The sequence below is a fragment of the Sesamum indicum genome, linkage group LG11 (assembly GCF_000512975.1).
Source record: "Sesamum indicum cultivar Zhongzhi No. 13 linkage group LG11, S_indicum_v1.0, whole genome shotgun sequence".
Classification (NCBI taxonomy): domain Eukaryota; kingdom Viridiplantae; phylum Streptophyta; class Magnoliopsida; order Lamiales; family Pedaliaceae; genus Sesamum; species Sesamum indicum.
Window position 1 is genome coordinate 11,977,324 of NC_026155.1, and position 17,893 is coordinate 11,995,216.

Sequence of the window (17,893 nt, forward strand, 5' to 3'; positions counted from 1 at the left end):
TTATGGCACGTTATTTGAACTATAAACTCCTTGTAAAGGTATTTAAACATTTCTCGCGGATGCAATTCTCATATCAATAGAAAAAGTCAAATTCAATTAAATCAAAAAATTGCCATGCCAGTTTGAACAACCATGATTATTTGGTCATGTCATCATGCTACATTGTAGATTTATTTTTTAAGTTGTTTCAATTAAACTTAAATGTTTTTATGTTAGGTTGTGCTTTTTTACGGGATTTTTATAATTTATACATAGTAATGGTCTTTCATTTAGGTTTATGCACTCGCATGCTAGTGGTCTTTATGTCTTTTTCATGTGTTTGGAATAATCAATAATAAAAGGCTTTTTTTTCGTATTATTATTTTATTATATAATGCTACTTCTCTCAAAGTTCAAAATAAAAGGAATAGCCCCCCCATCAGTCAACTTAACCGCCTTATCCCTACTAACCAGTGACAAATGTATCAAACATACTTCTACATTTCTAAACTAATATGTAGGGCCGAAAAGTAGGTCTGATTTGGCAAGAAAACTCATCAGACAACAAAATGACCATGTCAAATAACTTCCCCACATCTCATGATACGTCATACTAAAAAATATCCAGTTACCCCTCTATATATGCAAAATCAACTCTATCATGCAGGTAATAACAAGCTCTCAAATTTTCTGATTGACTAGGCAAGACACACTCAAACAGTCATATCTCTATCCATATAAATTCAGATCATCTTATAATTCTTCTGTTAGTTAACTAACATCTTCAACTTTGCCATGATATGCATATTGCAGTAACCAACTCCAGTGTTCTACTCCAAAACCGCCTATAAATAAAGGTCATAATACAGTTAAAATGATAACTTAAATTGTTGACACTCTACTCTCTTTCTCTCGGACAACACGGATTTACATTACTTACTCATTTTTTGCATTACACCAACTTACTTTAGCTTACATTTCGATTGTTTATTGCTTCATATAAATTGTTAGACCATCATCTTATGTTATTTTCAATTGTTTCCCAACTCTTTTTTTGATAATTTGATTAATACCTTAAGTATCAACGTGTTGATCCATATTTTATAGGTTAATTTTTCCTTAATTTTAGATTTTTTTTTTTCAAATTTCTTCAACCATTATAATGCTGTTAAGTTCTAATTCGCCCCATAATGGATTAAATATATATTATAAAAAAGTTTAGTCTTAAAAATCTCACTAAACTTAGATATATTACTTTCAAGAATAATGTAAATAGATCCATTTATAATATAATGTTTGTGATAAATAGGATACATTTACCTAGTTGATAAGTGGTGTATTCTCAAATGCGTACAATTAGGTTTTAATTATTTAGATAAAAAATAATAATTGTATAATAATTTTATTACATAAAACAACTTATTTAGAACCTTTTAACGATGAAGTAACAATTAATTTAAGAAAACCAAAAATGGATAAAAGAAGTTGTAGGGAAGTCATAATTGACACACTTAAATATAGAACAAAATCATGTCATACTAGTAGGTCTCATCTATGTACATTATACAGGGTGTAGAATTCAGGTTTTCAAAAATTTAGGGTCCTATCTGGAATTTACCTCAAATTCTGGGGTATCTAAGGGTTCAACCAAAAAACAGACTTAAACCCTAGTCGCAGGACGCACCCGGAAGGCTTCTTCAGTCCTCTCCTCACCCCATAGAAAAATTTTAGGATTCAATTTCAGATTTTGGTGTCTTTCTTTTTCGAATTTTAGGGAGCCATGATGAGAATAAAGACTCCGAAGAAAGGCAGAATCAAGAGAGAGTTTGAGAAACGTGCTCCGAAACTTGTATGTTTGGGATTATCTGTAAATTGTAAATCTTTTTTCGTTTTCCTTATCAATGTTTGGTGTATCTTTTTCTTTGTCCTGACGAAAGAGGGTTTGATTATTGCAGGTGGAAACTGGGAAGAAGACGCTTATACTTCATGGCACTAAAACGAGCAGTGTCTTGAATTCAGTATTAACAGAAATTTATCATCTGAAGAAGGACGATTCCGTCAAGTACTCACGAAAGAATGACAACATTAGACCGTTTGAGAGTGGGGGTGAAACTTCTTTGGAGTTTTTTTCCCTTAAAACAGATTGCAGCCTGTTTGTGGTATGTTTCTAAACGTACTGCCACGCGGAATTTTTTTTTTGGTGGGGGTGGGGGGTTGCTCTTTTACCTTGATTATTTGGGTTTTGCTGTCTTCCCCGGTTTGTTTCTTTGAATGAGTCATAAAGTTGTGTGAGGGTAATTGTTTTGCGAAGTTGTGATTTATGTATTATTTTTTCAAGATTGTGACGGGTCAGGGAAAAGCAGACAAATAGCTGATGAGTTAAGTTTAGTTTTCAAATCAAGCATTAAGTCTAAGCATCTTCTGATTACAAAAAGAATGTCTTAGGTCTTTTAACAGTATGTGGCTTACTAGACTTCTCCGATTTGTGTGATGGGAAAATTTCTTGAGATGTCTATACACAAAGTGGAGGACAGATTAAAGTTTTCAAAGTTCGTTTTGAAATTTTTGTCACTTGTTATGTATAGTTTAAATCTTTATAGATTCTCTCCGTCTTGTATTAGATCTTCAAAACTGTATTACAATCTGCTTTCAATTTTGGTTGCATTCACTTGTGACACAGGTATAGAAATTTTGTTCCCCTGAGAATTTTTTGCTGAGGAGTTTTATTTGCTCAAACAGATTACTTTGATTAGTTTGCATGCAGCTTTCTTAAAAAAGGCAATGGGTGAAGGATTGAGTTTAGCACGACAATGTAGGTAGGTCTAGACCACAAACAAGTACGGGCTCTAAAGGTCATATTAGTTTTTTTATCCCTCCTGTGATAATCCTGGCCAAAAGGAGCTGCTTTGGACATAAGACCTTGTACTCTAATATATGACATATAAAACTCCTGCTTGAGAAGAGAAAAACAGCAATTGGGGACACGATGTATCATAAGCTCTTTACCTGCTTTTCCAGGTCATATGAAAATCTCCTTTGTGATTCTGAAACTGAAACTTTTGGCTTGAAAAGTATGCATACGTTGTATTCTGAATTTGGGAACAAGATGTTTGTTTGGTGGTTAACTATCAAAAACCATCTCTTATGCTTGCATTCTTTACCTGGTGAATGTCATATTACTGGGTGCAGCAACGAACTGGGCTCTTTTGTCTAAAACAAGTAAATACATTTTAAAGGGTACGATTATGTGATAGTAAAATAAGTTCTTCCTCATATAGTCTATTAGGTTATTACTTATGTGAGATGGTACATTTCCTTTATTATAATTTTTTCCTCTGTTTGGAGTTCATTGTGTATCTAAATTGGTTCGGTATGTTTTTTATATCTATAATTTGAATTTCAACTTTTGCCATGAAGGAAATTGACTATAGGATATTCCTATTGCCTGACTGACCAACCACAATATGGTCTTTCTGTCCACCCCCACATGCCACATCACTTAACTGGTGTTGCCTATTGATTCTGTACAGTTTGGTTCTCACTCTAAGAAGCGGCCAAACAATCTGGTAATTGGACGAACCTATGATCACCACATTTATGATCTTATAGAGGTTGGGGTTGAAAATTTTAGAAGCATGGGATCTTTCTCGTATGACAAGAAGCTGGCTCCTCAAATTGGGTCCAAACCCTTTTTCGCTTTTATTGGAGAAGCTTTTGAGAGCGTAGACGAGCTGAAACATTTAAAGGAAATTTTGCTCGATCTTTTCCGCGGGGAGGTTTGTCTTAATCATTGATTGTTCTGTTTTTCAATTTTCTTGCTTCTTGCTGTGTCATGAAAATGTGTAGCTGGGCTTATCCAGGTTGTGACAAACTTGAATCTGGCTGGACTCGATCGTGTTTATTTGTGCACAGCCTTGTCTCCCAACAGAATATTTTTCTCTCATTGTGCCCTGCGTCTTAAAAAGTCCGGCACTGTAGTACCAAGGATGGAGCTGGTTGAGGTTGGCCCATCTATGGATATGGTTGTTCGGAGGCATCGTAATCCTGATGACAGCCTAAGAAAAGAAGCAATGAAGACAGCACCTGAATTGAAAAAGAAAAAGGTTCTAACTCATTCAAATCTACCTTTCGCCAACTCTTATTCCCATATGCCTTAATTTTCTGGTTCCTTTTCTCTATGTTCAGGAGAAAAATGTCGTCAAGGATGCTATACAAGGGAAAATTGGGAAGATTTATATTCCAGATCAGAAGGTAACGAAAAGTTATCTCGGTTATGTTTTTGCATCTCTTAAGTATTGAAAGACATCCAGACATAAGGTAGCCACTGGAGACGACACTGCTATCTGATCTTTCTTCATAACCATCTCTCTCATCAAGAAGTGTATCTTACATCTACATTTGTTAAAGAGTCGCTACATTTCTCGTTTCTTTGTTTGCTCATAAACTCAAAACATGTAGGTTGGTAGTGTGCCACTTGCTAACAAAGCAAAAGGAGTGAAAAGAGAGAGACGTGAAGCTAAGATGAAGGGTGAGGGCCAGAAACCTACACAAAAGAAGCAGAAGCAGGATGCTGAGTGATCTTGTTTTTACCTGCAGCAAGCATTGTTGGTTTGAGGCAAAATTTCATTCTATTGTGATTGGGGTGTGAGGATCTTCATCTGTAATCCATGTATTTGCTTCCAAATCAATTTTGAGCCACATGATATAATCTTAAATCATCATTTTATCTGTTAGTTTTTCTTTGGGATACTTTTTGCCATGTAGAGCTAACTTGTCGCATGAATGACAGGAAGATGATTCTTGATGCTGGTTGAGGAAAACTCGTTATCGTATTCAGTTAAATGCTTTCTTTTCTGTTGCTCGTTTTGTCTTTTGACCATGTCAGTCAATTGTTAATTTATGGCAATTAGCTATATATTATGCCTGTGTGGCACTGCTATGAAATAGACGAGGTTGGAAGAATACTAGGTTGGAAATTTATTTTGAGATGGATTCCTACTTCTGGGGTCATCACAGCTCTTGGTATATGCTAAAGACAATTCCAATTCAGGCATTCAACACTTTCGCCAAACTTTATTCAGATTTGGTGGATGGATGCTGAATCCAGTTCCTTTCTAGCTGGAGTTGAAAGATTACACTCAAAAGGAAACAAGAAATAATGTCTGGATTTCAGATTTTTGGGTTGATTTTAGCACCTTGAAGAAGTGGACCTTTTAAATCCTCGTAAGATTGAAATGCAAGAATTGTCTCTTTGAACATGTCATAGAGCTGCTACTTGTTTGCACTACTTGAATCCTTTTATTTCTATACTTGACCATATCTCTACTTCTTCTTCTTCTTTTTTCTTTATTTACTTATTATTAACCATAGATAACTCTAATTATATTTTTTTTTTCAAAAACTTAATAGTAATTTTTTTATACTATGATTATAATTATAATATATTTGTGCACAGAAATAGATTGTGCATAAAAATTCTAATATTAAATATAATATAATATTATTTTTATCTATATTGTTATAAAAAAAAAAACTTTGTTGTATTACTTATTTTTAAATATTCGAATTTATTCTATAACTCATTCCATTCAATTGGTAAGATTTGATAACAATATCGATTTTCAATATTTTTTTAATAAATTTATTTTAAATACCTACGAACTTTCTCGACTTATGATGTTTTTATATTTTTGAAACCACTATCTATGATTGATAATCAATTTAATTATAAAAAGAGTAATTATTTATAATTTTTTTAAATATTTTTTCACAAACATCGAATTTGCCCTACACCCCTAGTGATAATAAATGTTAGGGATAATTTCATTTACACTGTTTACCTATTCTTTTTTTTGTGCAAACCACTCCTGGCAGGCTTTTAAAAGTCAAAATTACCCCTATTGACTAAGTTATAACTTTTTAAAAATAGAAATGCCCTTAGGGTGTTTTTGTAATTATCAAAAGGTTGAAGGGGAGTCAAAGTAATATGTATGAAGATGAGTAATATGACTGCATATATATATTTTATTATTTATATTAATTTTTAATTTAAATTTAAATTATTATATTAACTTTTTTTTATTGAATTAGTATATAAAATTACACCTTTTAATAATTAAATATTAAATTATTCAACGAATATATAAATAAAATTAGTTAATAGATTATAAGTTTAAATTAAAACATTATCACACTTGTGTAAATTATTTAAAATTATTAAAATTAAAAGATTAGTTATCCGCTATTTTTATTTTAACTAAGTTTACTAAAAATAATTTATATATTTTATATAAATCTAATTAGAATTAATAAAATAAATTATATATTTAGTAAAAAATATTTTAATAAAACGGGGGTTAGGGTGGGCGTGGAGGTGTAGTTGGGGAATTGATAATTTTTTTAAAATACATAATTTAATAATTTAAGATATTTTTTTAATAAAAAAATATTTATTTTATTAAACCTAGTATGATTTATAAAAATATATAAATTATTTTTAATTTTAATTTTAGTAAAGTTTAGTTATAAATAAAATAGAGGATAAATAATCTTTTAATAAAATAATTTTACTAAAGAATAATTTATATATTAACTAAATAATTTAATATTTTAATTATTAAAAGGTACAATGTTATATAAAAATTCAATAAAAAAATTTAATATAATAATTATATTTAAATTAAAAATTAGTATAAATAATAAAAAATATATGGGCTCATATTACTCATCTTAAAAAAATTACTGTGATACTTCTACTTTTTAATAATTACGAAAATACCCTGAGGACATTTCGGTATTTAAAATTAATATAATCAATAAGGATATTTTTGAATTTAAAAGGTTATCAAAGATAATTTTGTAATTTAAAGAAAATGAGAATAATTTGAGTAAAAAAATAATAAAAAATAAATATAAATGTAATTATCCCTAAATGTTATTCACCGCTTTAGTAGCAGTTCACATGCACGCGCGTTTGACCACTGTACAAAACCCGTTAGAGGAAACAAAAGCACAGTACATTTACTTAATTGGGAAGTCTGCCGCTGCCCAATCGCAGCACTGGTGGGGTGGCCCCTCACAATCTCGAAATTGCCCCAATCACGCACTCTCATTGGCTAAACTGGCGAGAAACCCTCAGGCGCGGTAGCCGCCCCTGAATTCAAACCCACTACAGTTTGAGTAAAACCTCAAACTCAACTCAAACTGTCCGAAAATAACAGTTACATATCTGTACACAAACTCCAAAATATCTCATCCCTACTGGCCCCCACCTGTCTACTGTTACCCTCCACACACTCTCATCTTCCTTATTGCAATCAACTGTTCTCTCTGCGTCTGCGTATACTCTACGTATAATTATATACATATATTGAACAGGTAGGTATAAATACATACATACAACAAGAGTAGGTGTATATATGCTCTAGTTAAGTGTTTATAGAGTACTGGGGGAAAATGTTACTACAGTACTGTGAATTGATGGAGAGGAAACTGCGTGGCAACCACAGCCCTCCACCGCCTTACTCCACTTTCTTGATATTTTCAGGGCCGGCAATACGTATATATATTCAGGCCCACTCTCTCCTCACACCCCAATTTTCCCATTTACAAGATTTTCATGCTCCCTTACGGAAAATCTACAAAAAACCGACCTGGATTTCCTCTCTCTGCAGCTCGAAATCTCCCGGGAGATTTCCTTCGAGCAGTATATACTGATTAATCCCTCCCGTCGTACAAGAAAAGATCATGGATCCCGATGGCTTTCAAAACCCACCTGGCACGACGACGTTTCCACCTCCCCAATCCTTTCCTCTGCCTTTGTCGATGGCGTCCTCATTTGAATTCAAAGCCGGCGTTGCGGTGAGTCGAGCAGCAGGCGGGGAGAGTCCGTCGGGTATGCCGAAGCCTTTGGAGTTCTTGCATGAGAACCCAATCCCACCGTTCCTCTCAAAGACGTATGATTTGGTGGATGACGCTTCATTGGATTCCATAATTTCTTGGGGAGAGAGGGGTGATAGCTTCGTGGTGTGGGATCCTGTAGAGTTTGCGAGGATGATTTTGCCTAGGAATTTCAAGCACAACAACTTCTCAAGCTTTGTTCGGCAGCTCAATACATATGTGGGTATCGATTTAAGTTATCCCTGGGATGCTCTTGGTCTGTGTATATATTGATTCTTTTCCTTTTGCTTCGGTTCTTTATTTTTGTTTCTGAGAATTTCAACTATGTAAAGTAAACCTTTGAGGATTCCGTTTCATTTTTTTGTATGTTCTTTTTGCAATTGTATGAGCTGATGTAATTTGTATAGATTGGGGGATTTGTACAAATTACACTAGAGTATAATTTTTTTTGTTTCTTTAGTGAGAAGGATTTTCCTGTTTGAGATGTCTCCCCTGAAATTGTATTAGAGCTGCTTTGAATCTTGATGATGTATAAGACTTGTTATAGTGATTATAGAATAGTGCTGAGTTTCTAAAATCTTCTTTACAACCTCCTCCGATGGACCGGTGAGATTGGGATGTGCATCCGTTCACAGGTAGAGTTTAAGCTTCCATGGAATATTTAGTAAGCTTTTTTCATCTAAACTTATTTCTTCCATTTTGATGTGAAAACACTGAACTGGTCTTATTGCCTATACTGCATAACACCTTCTTGCAACTTCTATTGAATTTGTCCCTATCCTTATTTGTAATTTTCTTCAAAGCTGATTCTTTTATGAATGATTTTCGGGTATATATACACACACAGGGATTTCGAAAAATTGATGCAGACAAGTGGGAGTTCACCAACGAAGGATTTGTAAAAGGGCAGAGGCATCTGTTGAAGAAAATCCAAAGGCGCAAATCACATCAGTCTCAGCAGATTGGGAGCTCCTATGGATCACCAAGTGAGACAGGGAAAGCTGCATTGGGAGGTGAAATCGAACGTTTGAGGGAAGAGAGAAGTTTCATGATGCAGGAGTTGGTCGAATTGCATCAGCAGCAGCGTGGTACGGTTCAGCGTATGGAAGTTGTGAAGGAGAAGCTTGAGGAAGCAGAGAAACGTCAAAAGCTGATGGTTTCATTCTTGGCTAAAATGTTCAAGAACCCTGCAATTCTAGCTCGGCTTCAGGAGACACGGGAGCAAAAGAGCATTACTTCCCCAAGATCAATGCGGAAATTTGTAAAACATCAGACTCAGGAACCAAGCACATTGAGTTCCCAACTAGAGCCCTGCAGTTCTGCTTTCCCCTCTGCAATATCCGATTCTGGTCCACTTGCACTCAAACAGTTGCCTGACATCTCGTTGCAAGATATAGGGAACAGCCAGGTTTTTGGTGCAGTGAACGTGCTGTCTCCGGTTGAAGATGAATTGGCAATGGTACATGAATTCCTTCGTACACAGGAGCAAACACAGTCCATTGATCCAATTCTGACAGGAAAGAGGGCAACAACGCCTCAGCCACAATCAAGAAACGAGTATTTCGTCTCTTTTCCAGAGGATTTCCTGATGGAGAATAGTTTTCCTGAATTCTCAATAGCATGGACTGGAAACATGGCTATGGAAGATGTGTGGAACACTGGTTTTGGACCTGGTGCTGGTATGTCTAGTTCTACAACAAAGTTCTGGAGTAATCTTGGCAATTACGACGGGCCAGAGTTAGGTGTCAATGGTGGGTTGTCGGATATTTGTGGCATAGGTTCACTGCAGCAAGCAGGAAATTCAGGCATTGGGGGGTGGACGGATGAGGACTCTCCTTAGTTATAATTAAAGATCCAAGAGAACCTCCAAGCAGACGATAGGTTTAGAAATATGGATGCATAGGGCTTTTCGTTGCTGCTCCTGAATCATAGCATTGCAGGGTTTTGTCCGTAGAGTTGTCCACTGGACTATGTATTACTTATATATTTCTGTTGATAATATTATCGACTTGACTATGAAGTTCCGTTGTCAATTCCAATTCATTTGATTGCCTTCAATTTCATCTAGTTTTAAACCGTGACATTCACCAGTTTTCTGAAGCAATTTAGTCTCTACATAGCGTTGCTGCTCAATCTATAAAATTGAGATCACGAGATGTTATCCCCTCTGCCATTTGCATAGGCAATGGTATCCAATTACGTGAATCTGGGTAGGTAAGGATATGGCTGCAATTTTGTGATTCATGTGATGTGTCTACTACGGAACAATAGTCGTAAACTGGGATCAGCGGGCTCAATTGGTTGTAAACAGGTTCCTGAAATAACCTGCACAAAAAGTTGCCCTTCTCACATTACCAATTTCATCAGGATACTTACACCAGGGGACGGATCACTGGCTCTCTTGTTTAATGTTTGTAGCGTGCCCATTTCATCTTTTCGTCATGGGCAACATGCTATCATCACGTGATCCCTGTCACAATCCAGATGAGCAATAGACCTAGATGAATAATCCACTACACCTGGTTTGCAAATCAACTAATATAAGAAAAATGCTCTTGAACAGACACTAGAAAATCAAAATGATGCATGATGTGCAAAACGATTTCCTTCTTCTGGAAACTGCAAAATGATTACCTATGAACAAGGTTAATTACAATTAATATAAACATCTGTCATTAACAAATTGAAATACATATTTTACATTTGCCACTGACACTTTTGGATAGTTACAACAATTTTGTAAATGACTTGAACTGAGAAAAAGATACAGTATCCTTGAAAGTTCATGCGACCTGCTATGTACATGGACACCTGCAAAAACATTAGGGCAATATTAGATTCACAATCAATGTAAAGTCTCTCCTGTAAACTCAGGGTCTATTATTGGGAAAATATTTGGAACACCGTTTAAGGCTTACATTTGTCATTAAAAATCCTGAGAAGGCAACTATCTGCCTTTCAGTTATTCATTCTTTTCTTGAAATCAAATTGCTTTCCATTTATTTTTCCCTCATTTCTAGTTTCATCGATAAGACCGATTGAGTAAACAAAATACCTTCAGCTTATTCAGTCATTAACTAAATGCTTTTATAAATAACATGCTGAAAATATTTGTATGTATCAAGGCCCTTCCTGACAGCAGGTCCTAGCATTTTAGGATTTACAAATCGAACAACTAGACCATGCCAAAATGGACAGCAATACAATTCAGATAATTGGGAAACCTTAAGATGATTTCAAAAAATGGTCCAAGGTTTGTAGCCCTATATAGGGAGAATAAATTAGGTAAGTCTATCATTTTAGGGCAACACTCAAATGCTAACAATACACTTAAAAGTTTTGATAGTATTCAAATGCTATAAAATACTTGAGGGTCCGTAATCAGACCAAGTCAAGTAACAGTTCTCTGAATATACAAACCTTACATAATCCAAGCAGCTGGCCTGCCTAGAAATTAAATCAGACTCTGGCACATTAAAAAAAAAATGAGCTTTCCTGCTGCCGACGTTAATGTGTGCAAGGGCAATTATGCAGAACCTGGCTGAGTTGGTGTTGGAGACTTAATCAGTGATTTCAAAGTATCCATAATACTGGAAAAGGAGGGCCGTTTCCAAGGTTCACTGCACATTTAATTTAAGGTGAATAAGAAATATTAAATTCAACTCTACGATAGGTCTACTTATGGAAATGCTAAAAGTTGGTCAGTGGTTCAGTCCAGAAACTCTGTTCAGTCCCATATTGTGTAAAATTAATTATTTCCATGAAAATTTCCTGAAGTTCAAGTGAAATTTAATGGCTAAAAATCTGAAGCCAACAGATGGTCCATAAAAGTAAATAGAAGTGAACATGTGTGAAGAGGTACGAGTAGCAGAAGAGGACCATAAGTCATATGCCAAACTATATAATAAAGACGTTTCCGACCAAAATGCATGTGAAAAATTTACTAATCAAAATAAGGATACGGAAATTATCTCAGATTAGCATGCAATCCACTAAAATTCATGTAAGTCCTACCCTATACCCGCTAAAACCAACTTTAGATTATTAACCAGATAACCACTCACTTGGCCCAGCATGCTTCAATAAGTGCTGCGACTTGTGGATTCACATCTCGTGGAATTTCAAGCCTTTTTCCCTTAAAACCAACAGCCGCCACCACCTATAATGTCAAAGAATGAAAGAAAATCTCTGTATGTAATAAGCTCAAGGAGAATACCAGTAAACAACACAACAGTTGCAGCAATTGCTAAACAAAAAGACGTATTTAATTAAAAAGCAATCCTAAAGGGGAAAAAGATTACCAGGAGAAACTGACAGGGATCAGCCTGTTCAATTTTTTCCTCTTTTCGTTCTTTTCAAAATGGTGTTCTTCTTTGATGTCCGCTTCTTTCTTTCTTACTTACTTTTTCTAATGGTGCCATTACAATAAAAAAAAATAAAAGACTAGTGTTCAAAGGTTCTATCACTGAATATCAAAGCCACTTCACCAACCTGTGCAGGATTCAAGTTACCCCAGGGTTGCCGCAATGTCACCAGCTCCCATAAAATCACACCAAAACTGTACACGTCTGATTTTTCATTTGATGGTTCATCACGAAGCACTTCAGGTGCCATCCACTCAGGCTACAAAGGAAGGAAAAGCAGTTTCTTCTTATACACTGAAGAGTCCATCGAAAGATTAACACATGAAATCATTGCATATAGGAAATTAAACTTACAGTTCCAGCAGCAGACTTGGATGAAAGAAACGTATTTGCTTTTAAACGGGAAAGACCAAAATCACAGACCTGATGAAGACATTACATAGTAAGGATCTAACAGATGAAAAGAAAGAAGGCCAGTAAATATAGAAAGTTCACTACGAACAAGGACACAAACAACCAGAGTGGAACTACATATCTGGCCTTTGTTGAATAGGTAAGATTAAGATCCGGATGCTCATCCAAAATAGATGAAGCAACAGGGGAGGAGCATAGGATGTGGAACATAAATTCCAATCATTTTCAAGAGTTTTCATGAAAGTAACTCACAACTTTTGAGATGAAGGAGAAATCTATTAATATTCTAAGCAACAAGATTGAACATGCTTATTTTGTCCATAATGAATGATGACCAATACAACTTCTATCTATATTACAGATTATTCAGAAAATATATGTACATCTCAATAATAAACTCAGCTACATGAAATGATCTCTCCTACCAATAAAAACAGATTTCCTCTACATAATGCTATGGAAACTTGAAAGCTTCACGTAATATTGTGTAATAAAACTCATCCAGCCTACCAGTATGAACAACCTTTACCATAGAACAGCTTCACAAAATGAATGTCTACATCATCAGTCAGTATGCAAGCCGAAGATGTCATATTTCTTACCTTCACAGTATACTTTCTGTCAACTAAGAGATTAGGAGATTTCAAGTCTCGATGAACAATAGGAGGGTTGCGTTTATGCAGATAGTTCATCCCCTTTGCCTGTACAAAAAGTATAACTTAAAAAACTAGAATGTCGAAGTAAGAGAGAGTTAGACCAAAAAATAGAACAAGAAGATTGGAATATATACCACATCATAAGCCATGCTCAGCCGACGTCTCTCATCCATTGCCTCTCTTGCACCAGGTTTGTGCAAAAGTCTATACAAACTACCTCTGAAATGAAAAAGTGAACTCTAGACAGTTGGAATAGAGCTATCGACAGTAGAGTAACTAAGACAAATAAGATTTGGAGTTAAGGCTTAACAAAATACCTAGATAAATATTCTGTTACTATGGACAAGTTTGGTGGTTCTGTTACAGCACCCATAAAGAGCACAATATTTGGATGGCGCAATCTTTTCATAATTGCCACCTAAACCAAGCAAGAAAGTTACACTAAAGCAAGAAAGTAGGTTAACAAAGGTTGACCAGAGAGTGTCTGAGCCTACCTCTCGTAAAATTCTGCATGGAAATCTTGTTCCATGAGAATCTTCACTGCAACATCCTGAAAGGTATCAGCTCTTGTAAGATTTAAGTGATTAAAACCCAATAAGGAAATAGGGGAATCACCGAATATTCATATTATGGAACATTGCCTCATCTAAAAAATAATGGACCTAGAATTGACAAAGAAACATAAAAAAGAATGGGCAGAGAATTCAAGGCTACAGCCAAACAAGTATGTGCAACATATCTGAAGAAAAAAAGGAAAGATATCTTACACAACCATTCCACTCAGCACGATGAACTGTTCCAAAGGAACCTGAATAAGGAAGGAGAATTGTCATGCACACAGTTAAGAAAACTAGGAAATTGCACTTTCTCCAACATAATACAATAACAATACAGTTGGTGTTAAGCAACAACTGAGACCGAGGAGAAGTAGATACCTGCCCCAATTCTCTCCTTTAAAACAAGATCACTCCAGGGAATGTTTAGATCATCGACTTCAAAGGTAAATTCACTTGTTTTAGATGGAACTAATCGACCTCTTTCACCAAACCTCATATGTTTAGTTGTATGTACTCTAGGATCCAGTGGGGGAATAAGCGGCTGAACATCTTTATGCCCAAATGGAGGAATAAGATTCAAAGGAATTGAGCCTTCAACAACATTCATGGAGCTTAGAACATCCTGAGCGTTCGATTGTTTCGAAAGCAATTGCTCTTTGCCACGAACCTTTATCCAGGAATTTGTGGGAAATGGCGTGTTAAATATTTCCTCTCGGTTGCTTGAGCTGCGCGGGGAGCTGTTTCTATCTGCACTATTCCTTTCTGCTTGTTTAGGATACATGGAGTCACCAGTATCTCCACCAATTACAGTTCCAGCTGTTACAAACAATAACAATATTTTAACTCAAAGTTCAGTCCAACCAAACCAAAAATTAATCTGTCAATCTGAGATATGGAACCACAACAAATAATATGGTAAAAGGAGCATTGCCACAGAGCAGACAAGATGAATCAATGGATGAAATTCAATGAGCGAGGGGGCATGACTATTTACATCCATGTTAGCTCAGCAAAAGGCAAGCAATCCTAGCGCAAACCTCAACATTCAGGAAACATTGGTAATGAAACAATTCTATAACCAAACTTGGAGAATTGTGAATATAATCAACCTGGGCCAAACTTAGCCCAATGTCAGCTCTTGCTGACTCCAATACGAGTTGCAACAACATCAACTGTTAAATCATGGCATTTACCCTGTATGAAACTCAGGGTTGTACCTCGTTTCATGGTAAATACTAAGACTTTTCCGTACCGAATAGATTGCACATAACTATCACAATGCAACCAAAAGCTTTCCATGATAAAGTTCACCATAAGTACGGGACTGATATTTAAAAATGCATATACTCCTAGGACAATCAACTTCAAAGTTCTGCAGTCTATCATAAAGAGATGCAAAGAATTGATTCTGGTTCCCAGAGCTGTCATATTGCGGGAAGAACAGGATTCAGCATACAGAAAAAATTTTAACTATAAAAAGCAATTCCACTCATTTGTGAAGTACTGAGCTAAAATTCTTTTAATTGTTTCTGTGTCCCTCCCTGTTCCCCATTATCAAAATACTAAATTAATTTGGAAGAAAAAAATTTGGTTTAACATGTCAAAGGAGAAGATTTGAATGACATGAAAAACCTCGCAAAGAGGGTGCTACAACAATATTGGATCTGATTCGAACCAATCAAGTGGGTCCATTTTATATTCAGCCACCCACATAGCTCAAAGCAGGTTAGAGACGTTCTAAAGTCAGTCGCAGCTATGTGTGAAACCTGAAAGAAAACCAGTTGTATAGACTCACCTGCTAAGGAATCATCAAACACGAGATCAAGAGATCGGAAATCTGAGAAAAACTGTTTGGCCAGCAACCTGAAATCAATTGCGGGTTCCACCTGCCTAAATCGTGGCAAGCGTAAAGGTGAAGAAATTGAGATCGTAGAAGGACCATTGAGCAGGGAATCAGGCTCAACTAAGTATCCTGGTTTCTCGACCAAATCAACAAGATACTCCCTGGGACATCAACATCAAAATGGATAAGTTAGTCTAGCAGTTGTCACATTTATGTCTACTATTAACAAAAGCATGAATGCAGCACACAAGAACAATGCACAACAACAGGGACCATAAAAGTTAAGCAGTGTCGATCAATCTCTCAGATAATTGAAATAACAACAAAAATTAGGCAGTACAAAATGTTATTTCCTCCATTCCAGCACATAACAACAGGTAAGGCAAATGTACTGAAATGGTGATCACAACAGTAATTTGACCACTTAAATCTTGATAACATTCCTGATAAAAGTGGCAGGCTATTTCCTTCCAATGTTAGTTGACAATTTATCACAGTTTTTATTAAAATTCACAATTCAAGATAATATGCCATTAGAATCCGGCTGTCAATCTTTCAACCACAGAAGTACATTTTTATACTTCGTCCTACAGTGAATAAATGGATGGAGGCATCCTAATAAATGCATACCTGTCAAGCCCAAATCTGACAAGGCATGATGAAGCATCATTTCTAGTGCAAAACTTACATCCTCTTGCAATTCGACATGGTAATCCAATAATATCAGCTAAAACCTGTCAAATAATAAAATGTTAAATTGCACACAAAAACAACTTCTCCAACAGTGCATCTAATAGCAAACGAGAGAACTATATTACAACAGAATACAATGCAAATAATTTGAAGTTAAGGAGAAGACTATTCATGGCGGGAGCAGCAAAATATCAACAAAAAAGAGTGTCATAGCCCAAGAAAAGCAATAAAAATAGGCCAAAGTGACCAAGTTGGTCTGATCTTTTTTCTTTTCTTTTTCTTACGAGCTGAGGAAAGTGGAAATATAAAAAAGAGGATCTGTTGGTTCACTGGATTATTCTTTTTTCTGAAATATTTAGAAACATAAGCAAAATATGAAACTGCAGAAAGAGGCATTTTCTATTGTTTAGAAACATTACAAGGACAAATGGAGGTGTTCATAAATGATTCAGTCCTCGATCCCTAACAACTACAAAGATGTGAAAGGATTTCTGAACTTTGTCCATTTGTCCCCCACTTCACCTCCACCCCTGCTCTCTCTCTCCGTCCCCTCCTCCTCTCAGAACATGAACTGTCCATTCTTATCACAATCCACCAAAAGTTCTCCAAGACACTCCACAACAAAGCTAGGACCGTAGGCATTCAGATCCATAAGAAATAATATGATTACGACAAGCTTGCCTTTCAGAAAAGGTTGAATGTTTTCATTTTCCAGGGGTTGAAGAGGTACAAAACTAGAGACGATTCTAGTGAGTGGCTTCAGTGATGATTCAATGCTGGCTGTCAAGCTTGGGCGTGGGTGTCCTGGAGCTTCCAGTTTTATTAGCAGCTAATTTCCATTTTGTCTTTTTTACATCAGAAAATTTGAGTTCTGTTATTTACATGGTTCATTCTTCTTTTGTTTGACCAAATTTCAACTGAAAAGTATATAGGTACAATGGAGACCAACAACCTCCTATGAACATTGGGATAGGCAGCTTAACTTTCTTTATTTTTCACTTCAAGTATATTTGGGTTCTGTTATTTCCATTTATATTACTGCAATTACACCTGAAATGTTACCTAGATCCCATGAAAAAGAAGGCCCTGCAAGTAGAAGCCGGAACTTGGCTGTTTCGTGGAGGAGTGTAGTTAATGATGGTGTATGTAGTTCTCAAAAAGTTAAATTCAGAAAGGGTCCATAATTTATTTTCAGTAATGACGAGATTGAGGTAACCAAACATGTCTTAGTGTGTTCTGCAAGAGAAAAATTGTAAACGTTCCTATTTTATGGCAAGAAAAAGCAGAACAACTTCGGTATGTGAGGCAGCTCTAGGCAAATTGCAGGTTGTTATGGTTTACAAGACACAAGCACAAGTGCAACCAACAAATAATTGCAAAAAGTGGCAACAAAAGCATACTTTGAACAGCAGAGAACGGTGTCTGCATAGTCCGATGGACAGACTGCCAATTGGCAGCACAATGGACCCCAAGCAATCTTTTAACTCA

General features: G+C 35.7%; 3 protein-coding genes across 4 annotated transcripts in view; 2 read left to right on the top strand and 1 right to left on the bottom strand.

The window, feature by feature from the left end:
• LOC105174119 (ribosome production factor 2 homolog) lies at positions 1,634 to 4,840 on the top strand. Its single transcript, XM_011096115.2, has 6 exons — positions 1,634 to 1,828; positions 1,935 to 2,138; positions 3,510 to 3,755; positions 3,840 to 4,082; positions 4,165 to 4,230; positions 4,438 to 4,840. Exons 1-6 carry the CDS (start codon positions 1,760 to 1,762, stop codon positions 4,555 to 4,557), a joined length of 948 nt encoding a protein of 315 aa, XP_011094417.1. The 5' UTR covers positions 1,634 to 1,759; the 3' UTR covers positions 4,558 to 4,840.
• Positions 7,236 to 9,939, top strand: LOC105174120 (heat stress transcription factor A-2c). 2 transcript variants are annotated; one of them, XM_011096117.2, is made up of 2 exons: positions 7,236 to 8,097; positions 8,726 to 9,939. In XM_011096117.2, the coding sequence occupies exons 1-2, from the start codon at positions 7,726 to 7,728 to the stop codon at positions 9,716 to 9,718; spliced, it is 1,365 nt and encodes a 454-aa protein (XP_011094419.1). In that variant the 5' UTR covers positions 7,236 to 7,725; the 3' UTR covers positions 9,719 to 9,939. The 2 variants fall into 2 exon arrangements, with proteins under 2 accessions (XP_011094419.1, XP_020553738.1); XM_020698079.1 differs by lacking the exon at positions 7,236 to 8,097 and adding an exon at positions 8,152 to 8,513.
• The window catches only part of LOC105174217 (serine/threonine-protein kinase CTR1), a gene marked incomplete in the record, with an annotated part of 10,386 nt that continues 2,981 nt past the window's right edge, over positions 10,489 to 17,893 (bottom strand). The window contains 14 exon segments of the mRNA XM_020698078.1: positions 10,489 to 10,689; positions 11,299 to 11,344; positions 11,416 to 11,498; positions 11,943 to 12,037; positions 12,370 to 12,501; positions 12,597 to 12,665; positions 13,259 to 13,357; positions 13,447 to 13,531; positions 13,630 to 13,862; positions 14,080 to 14,120; positions 14,248 to 14,685; positions 15,665 to 15,873; positions 16,343 to 16,446; positions 17,806 to 17,893. Coding sequence (XP_020553737.1) covers positions 10,674 to 10,689; positions 11,299 to 11,344; positions 11,416 to 11,498; positions 11,943 to 12,037; positions 12,370 to 12,501; positions 12,597 to 12,665; positions 13,259 to 13,357; positions 13,447 to 13,531; positions 13,630 to 13,862; positions 14,080 to 14,120; positions 14,248 to 14,685; positions 15,665 to 15,873; positions 16,343 to 16,446; positions 17,806 to 17,893 — 1,738 coding nt within the window.

What these genes read in the sequence shown, in the direction of transcription:
- LOC105174119 (XM_011096115.2), top strand. Translation starts at nt 1,760, where the DNA reads ATGATGAGAATAAAGACTCCGAAGAAAGGCAGAATCAAGAGAGAGTTT. An exon ending in TCGATCTTTTCCGCGGGGAG is followed by an intron (nt 3,756 to 3,839) that starts GTTTGTCTTAAT and finishes GGGCTTATCCAG; the next exon opens with GTTGTGACAAACTTGAATCT. An exon ending in TTTATATTCCAGATCAGAAG is followed by an intron (nt 4,231 to 4,437) that starts GTAACGAAAAGT and finishes CAAAACATGTAG; the next exon opens with GTTGGTAGTGTGCCACTTGC.
- LOC105174120 (XM_011096117.2), top strand. Translation starts at nt 7,726, where the DNA reads ATGGATCCCGATGGCTTTCAAAACCCACCTGGCACGACGACGTTTCCA. An exon ending in TTCGGCAGCTCAATACATAT is followed by an intron (nt 8,098 to 8,725) that starts GTGGGTATCGAT and finishes ATACACACACAG; the next exon opens with GGATTTCGAAAAATTGATGC.